Source organism: Lytechinus variegatus, chromosome 8, assembly GCF_018143015.1.
Source record: "Lytechinus variegatus isolate NC3 chromosome 8, Lvar_3.0, whole genome shotgun sequence".
In the NCBI taxonomy this organism is placed as follows: domain Eukaryota; kingdom Metazoa; phylum Echinodermata; class Echinoidea; order Temnopleuroida; family Toxopneustidae; genus Lytechinus; species Lytechinus variegatus.
The window spans coordinates 36,141,862-36,149,217 of NC_054747.1; the positions used below are offsets into that span (position 1 = coordinate 36,141,862).

Below are 7,356 nucleotides of genomic sequence, written 5' to 3' on the forward strand. Positions count from 1 at the left end.
AAGCTATTAATAAATGCTCACAAAGTGGATGTGTACATATTAAAACTAATATGACAGATAATCGCTAACATATTTTTTTCTCTTTCTATTCAATAATTTCTACTTTTTAGATATAATCAGGGAAGCAAATACTGGGGACGACGTACATCTCAAGTGCATATTAACCAACGTACTCGAACAATCAAAATTAATTTCTTGGAAGAGTGACGGCTCAGTATTATTCCAATGGACTACGAAGAATGCCAGTTCAATAAATACAACAATGCACACACTTCAAGTTAATCATGAGCAGGTCAGCATTCTGACACTGAACAACATTTCACTTGCTAACGAGGGTATATACACTGCTGTCATGTTGTCCAACAACTACATCAATAAGTGCAGAATCAACCTGATAGTGAATGGTAGACATTATACTTTTTTTTAGAAGTAGCATATTCATTTTAATACATAAATACATGAACAGTCAGAGGCCACATTCTAAGTTCCTAGTAACTAAAAGTGGGCACTCATAAATTAGAATCGGTGTTTTCTTTTCAAATGAGTTATAAGAATTTCATATCGTTTATAATTAAAACCTTTTTTGAAAAAATAAAGTCAACGGTAACAGTTGATACTTCAATTACGCATCATAAACCAAAGATGAATTAGCAGGGACATGTATCATAAAGCATACCCCCGTGCTAATTTTGTATTATGTTATATAAATAGGAGCTTAATAACTTTTTACAATTTAGGAGCTCATAGTAGTTACCATATTGACAAAGATAACAAAATCGAACAGACCATACCCGTCAGGTCCCATTGAGATGTTCGCAAAATGTTATTCTTTCAGTGATTATACTTTGAATATTAGCAAGTTATTTACAATGAATTTAGCATCATGGGCACATTTTAGTTTTAGTCCAAACAAATTGCATACCTATGATTTTGTTAAACCCTTTCCAGGCCAAATTATTAGCATATGAGGGGGAGGGGGCCTCCTAAACCCCCTTGAGATTTCGGCCACCCCGCCGACCTCGCATACGCGCCAAATATTGGCACGCAACGATCTACAAAATTGTATAGAAATTTATTCATGCCAAGTGATATTCATTCATTATGCTAATCTATGCGTAATTAGTGTGCGAAATCCTATGTTTTCCTCTAACTCCCCAAATAAAGTTCAAATGTTATATCTTTTGGTATAGAAACTTTTTGCGGTGTTTTCAGCAAATTTATGTGATTTTTTTTTTATAATCACTTAGGTATTTCTTTTTTAACCTTTTGTTTTCATTTTTTTTCGATGATCTTTGCCGGGGACTCTTGAGATTATAGACAGCATAAAACATATACATTAGACCAGCAAAACTAAAAATAATCATAAATTTAAGATTTTTGAAAACACACTATGCATTGATAGCGTACACAAAATCAATTTTTAAAAGAAATATTTGGTCTGACATGCACTTACACATTGTCGCGTAATTTCAGAACCGCGTACCCGGGTATCGAAAATTTTCTCAAAAAATGCGCAAGACTTGAAAATCCTCCGACGGCGTGGTCAATGTATTTCGCGCGGTGAAAATATTACGCGAATCTTAGGGGAGGAGCGCTCCGGGCACCCCGGCTTTGATGTGGACTCTGCGCTTTAAAAAAAATATACATATATTTACGCTTCGTTGCAATGTATAGGTATGTTATAATATGATGAAATACGCTTTGAGCCGATATGAATAGCGCTACATACAAAATGGTTATTGCTAGCATTATACTTATCATGCTTATTATCACTATCAATTCATTTTTGCTATGCATGGTGAAAAAAAGTATTTTATTGTAATGATTTCAGTTCCGCCGGAGGGGCTGGAATTAGTAGATGGAATGGACAATTCTACTCTACACAATGAAGAAACGCTTACGGTTGGAGAAGGGGAAAAGAGGACACTTGTCTGCAAAACCAATGGATCAGTGAAACCACCAGTAAGTTTGGAATGGGATGTTTCAGTCGGAATAATCATTTATGACGATTTACAAGAGAATAAAAATGTTGCCCATGACGGACGACTCACAGTGCCTACACGAACTATCGTCTTCACACCATTATACAACGGTACTGATGAGCTTGAGGTAGTGTGTAGGGTGGCGAACGCATCGTTTCATCACATAACAACATCAGTCATCCTAAGAAATGAAGTAATCAGTCAATGAGTGTAATTTGATGACCTTTTTTCAAAGCAAAGTGTGAAAATTTGTTTTCAGCCATAGCATGGAAATAAGATTGTACCCTGCATTAAAGAGATTACGTGTATTTATTTCTTTCTACATAATCAGTGTGAAATTCATTAAAGATTAACAACATTTTTTTCCACTTTTAGTTTAATACAAATATCGAAACTCTACTACTATATTATTGTACTGTCATTTGCCACACGTGAATATTTCAATCCTTTGGTTTCTCCCGATTCTCTTTCCTTGATCACATAAAAGCCACACGTATTTAAAATTATTTCCCTTCTGTTATTTCAAAGGAGAGATGTAAATTTGTTCTATTTGTCCCTTTTGCTAATATATTTTTTTTCTTCTCTTGTTACCTGTTTCCCCCTCGAACCATTCCAAGTTTAACTCCTTTTAATAATACCTTGTAAACAAGCAACAGGGATTGATAAAGGAGTTTTAATTATCCATATTCGACCAGCATTATTTGTTTTTCGAGTGCATGAATTTTTACAATCAATCGCTAAAATTGCTTCTTTTTTTATGGTCAGTTTGTACAAAAAATACGCTTGCGTTTATGGCATTTAGTTCATACGCGCTACGAATAACGGATGTCTCATTTTCAGGTATAAATGCATAAATAAACATTCCGGTAGTGCTTCGCTCTCGAAATATTTGTCTAGAGAGAAATGTTTCGTTATAACAAATACCAACATAAGGTTCTTAAACTGTTTCTAATCAGCTCAATATATATGGAAATCAATGTGCTCTAGTCACTTTGTGGATTGAGATATGTATCATGTCAATGAAATTCAAATGGTAAAAAATCCGTTCTGATCTTAGGTCAGGATATCATTTTATAAGACATATTCTGTATTATTTATTGTATTCGATATTCGATAGAGTAATAACAAGTTCCCCCTGATTGTTAAGGGATCCTGGACACAAGTAATGACGTAACATGACGAATGCAATCAAGGGTATTTTTTCATTGCAGTTGAAACTAGTTTGAATGTTAACATTATGCACTGTTTTTATTTCCAAAATATGTAGGAACGACTCCCCCCAAATATGTAGGAACAACTACCCAGTCAGATATCTTGCGACAATTTTTGGGAAAAGTAATCGAAGCCTGACAAGTGATGGAGAAATAAAAGATTGATATTTATTTCTCGTTTATTTCCTTTGCCAGATATGACTAAATGCGCCATTTCGTAATCACAGATTGCACATAAATAGATGGAGGTCAATCCTTGGCTGCAGATCGCATTATTACTATTATTATTTATTTATGAGATTAACATGATTATTGATACGTTGTTTGAAATTGTAGCTGTCATCCAATATATCGAATAACCATACTTTTTCCGACATGTTTTGTATTTGGCAGCGGATCAGAGCTGACTATATGATATCAGTTTTCAAACGGTAGATTTAAAGTACAAGGCATTTTATTTCAAGGTTTCATTCTTAGCTTATTCATATTGATTCGTTATTGTAATTGGTAGTATTACTATTATTGCCATCATTATTATCATTAATATTATTCTATTGCTCATTGATTTCATTATTTGCATCACGTGTCAGTCCCATGTTCATTTAGCCGTGTTTATTCTTTTATTGCCTCATCAGTTTAATTTTGTGATTACATTTTCCCCCACTTTTGATATGAATGAGTTTTTATCGTGATCTAAGCTGAGATTTGACATGCGATCAGACAATGCTATTCCGTTCACAATTTCAGCAGAATCGTAATAGAATAAAACAGTTATTATTAAACACGATATCTGTAATAATCATAACTAATTTATAAAGGTTATTATTACATAATAAGTTGGTGTTCGAATGATCTTGATAAAGTAAATGCGCAATGTATTAATGATTTTGATACCGATTTTAATTTACGGATCAATAATTAAGGATTACGGAAACATGCCATAACAAACATCTAATGACATTACAAGTTTAGAGTACTCGCAAATGAATACAAGAATAAGTTCCCAGAAAAACCTTACTTTCAGGCATTTTAAAGGAGGATTTATATACATTAATAATTATGAATGGCTCATAGACTTTGGTATACAATATTTCATTTACATGAATGTTCCCGTAAATGCTGCCTAATGCGCAGTGTGTAATAAAAGTTATTTGTTTTGTTAATTTGAATTTCAGTGCTGATATCCTATAGAGTCAACATTTAAATTGACACTAACTATTCTGGTCGGATGGTCACGTCGTTTGAACTATATATTATTATTCAAAGAGGGGACACCATAAGACACATGTATTTGGCTTGACTCTCTTGCAATTTGGGAAGACTTAATATTCATAATTGTCAGAAGAAATAACATGTAACTTTTTGTTTTGATTCTAGACAACCATGACAACAGTGCTCTGCTTCATATAGTTATAATCATCTTGGGAGGATCATTAGGTGCAATGATAATGGGCCTAGTTGCAGTAACAGTTTCGAAAAGGTGCTTACAATATAAACCAGATAGAGGTGATTTGTTTTTCTGTTCAATAACTTAATAAAAAACATCAATATAATATCAAATTCGTTAAAGTTGTTTGATTATAAATAACACAGAAAAATTAAATCTAATATCTATGAAAATATCTATAAACTGTTTTTTTTCTAAGGACCAGAAGATTGTGATATTTGCTGTAGTCTATCATGTCTATGTGAATTGTATATGAATATGGTGATTACAAGGCTATTATATAGCTATAACCATGTCCAAGATATTTGTATAATTCATCGCAACTGTTTTATTGACCCTAATTCTCCCGGGGGCCATAATGCCCCCCCCCCTCAACAATTTTCACGATATACATGTATCTGCAGCGCGAAATTTTTTCACCTCGCAGCTCACTGACTTTTTACATTTAAGTCTCGCGCAAATTTTGAGATCAAAGTTGTGACGCCCGGGTACGCGGTTACGACATTACGCAACATTATGTAAGTGCATGTCAGACCCAAAATTGCTCATAAATGTGATTTCATGTACAAATCCAATGCAAATTACGTATTTAGCCAAAATTCATAAATGTATCATTATTTCTACTTTTACTGATTAAACTTAATTAATTTTGCCTTGTTTATGATCAGAATTATGTCTGGAGCAATTTCCATTGAAAAAACAATAAAAACAAAAAGTAAAAAACAGAGAAATACATAACAAATTTATTTCCATAGTCCAGTGGGTGCTCAATTCATACTCGATTCATTTATGTTTTATGTTTTATTGCACCAATATATAGTATACTTTTCATTGCCAAAATAAAATAATTAAAGTAATTATTAATAGAATTTGTAGTATTTTATTAATGTAGAGTTCGATATCTAACTATAATGTCAGAATATTAAAGTGCCTCTCTTTCCAATTATTTTCTCGCGTTGATTACCCATTTCTTCGCGGACAATACACGTACACGTAATCAAAACAGACTATACAATATCCGCTTTTATATAAAATCTCCCTAACTTTCATTTTCAAATTTACTTTTCATGTAGCAGGGGACGCTGACAGGGAAGATGAAGTGCCAGTGACCGCAATGCACCAGAAGGACTCGAACCACGAGCCTCTTTACGCGAATTCCACAATGGTAAATATGATTGCCAAGACCAATCCAATTTTTAAATAAAACTGAATATATATTTCAGTAGATCCCGTTCGCGAATACTATTTCGTGTGATATTGTTCACGTGAAAAAACAACACTTATACTGAAAATATATATACACAAGCTGATCATCATCATGCTCAATTTCTGACGCCATTCTTTAAAATACATTTCAAATACATCAAGTAGTATAGATATATTAAAAATCGTATTGTTCATCTACAACGATTAAATTGATGTAAATCGAAACTCATTGGATATAAGAGGTCCATTAGATTACCTCCAGCCACGCAAACAACTTGATTGTTTCTTAATTATTGACAACAGCATATTGGTTGTGGTATATTTGAATTCTATGTCAACTTTTAAAGGTGTTACTCAGTAAATTTTCCTATCTCATACATTTTCCTAACTGTAGTCCAAACCTGGTGTTGGTGGAGATCCCGCTATTTCCCGAAGTGATGTGGTTGCTAAGCAACCCATCCAGGATTCCCATGAATACATGGAGATGAAGGCAATAGCTCACCCTGGTATTCCAGCCAATCATCAAACCAATCCACCCGGTAATTCTTCTTCTCTGCATCCAACACAACCAGTATGTGCTTCATCACTACAAGGGGGTTCAACTTCAGATGCCATACTTCAACAAACGTTGAATTCCTGTGACGGGGGATACTTATCCTGTACAGGTCCTACAACATTTCCCAAGAGAGGAATTGCGTCAGAGAGTATTGATTCGGTGATCACCACATATTTATGAGTTATTTCCCAATGATTGAATTGAAAAGTTATCACATTCCATAGCTAGAAAAATGACTGGTTTTTGGTTTAAATAGTTAGAATAGACCGTAGATATATATATATATATATATATAATATATATATATATATATATATATATATCACCAAATGAGCGAATAAGCATTGTTTCAGAACAAACATTTAAAGAAATAAAAATATATCTGATGACGTAAGACAAATTGTACAGAAATTGGTAATCGATTTGTAGTCTAGATGCATTACATAATCAACGTTGACTTGACAAAATAAGTATAAATTATATTTTTTTTCAAATCGTTTTTTAACAATTAAGATTGACTCCTAGTCATGAAATTTATTTGTCTACTTAAAACTGTATCTACATGATTTTAAAAATGAATAAAAAGCTTTAAAAATAGTAAAGGTGTTTAATAATGCATATAAATTTGCATTTTCCACGACTTTGCAATGCATTCGAGGGATAACTTAAGCATGGAATAGTTCTGGAAAACTTCGGAAAAGAAATGCATGATTTATTATATTTCCTAAGAAAGAAAGAATAATCTATTAATCAGTACCAGATGTAACATACTCTCATCGGTGAACGGGCCAGGCGTGAAAATGATATTGTGATTTATGTATATAATGTGGGGCTAGTCCATGATCATGTATACTACATACATGTATTGTAGCATATCAACGTACATCAATTTCACACTCAGGCATTGGTATAATTGTAAGACTCACACATATTACCAAAACTGATTTAAAAGCA

The 7,356-nt window shown here is 33.1% G+C and overlaps 1 protein-coding gene across 1 annotated transcript; it reads left to right on the forward strand.

Annotated features, from left to right (window-relative positions):
• Positions 1-5,723: 5,723 nt before the first annotated feature.
• On the forward strand, positions 5,724-6,639 carry LOC121420096. The gene is made up of 2 exons (XM_041614629.1): positions 5,724-5,805; positions 6,241-6,639. The coding sequence occupies exons 1-2, from the start codon at positions 5,755-5,757 to the stop codon at positions 6,580-6,582; spliced, it is 393 nt and encodes a 130-aa protein (XP_041470563.1). The 5' UTR covers positions 5,724-5,754; the 3' UTR covers positions 6,583-6,639.
• The last annotated feature ends 717 nt before the right edge of the window (positions 6,640-7,356 follow it).

Excerpts from the sequence above, each read along its gene's own strand:
- LOC121420096 (XM_041614629.1), top strand. The coding sequence starts at position 5,755 with ATGCACCAGAAGGACTCGAACCACGAGCCTCTTTACGCGAATTCCACA. Across the intron at positions 5,806-6,240 it reads TTTACGCGAATTCCACAATG|TCCAAACCTGGTGTTGGTGG; the intron begins GTAAATATGATT and ends TCCTAACTGTAG.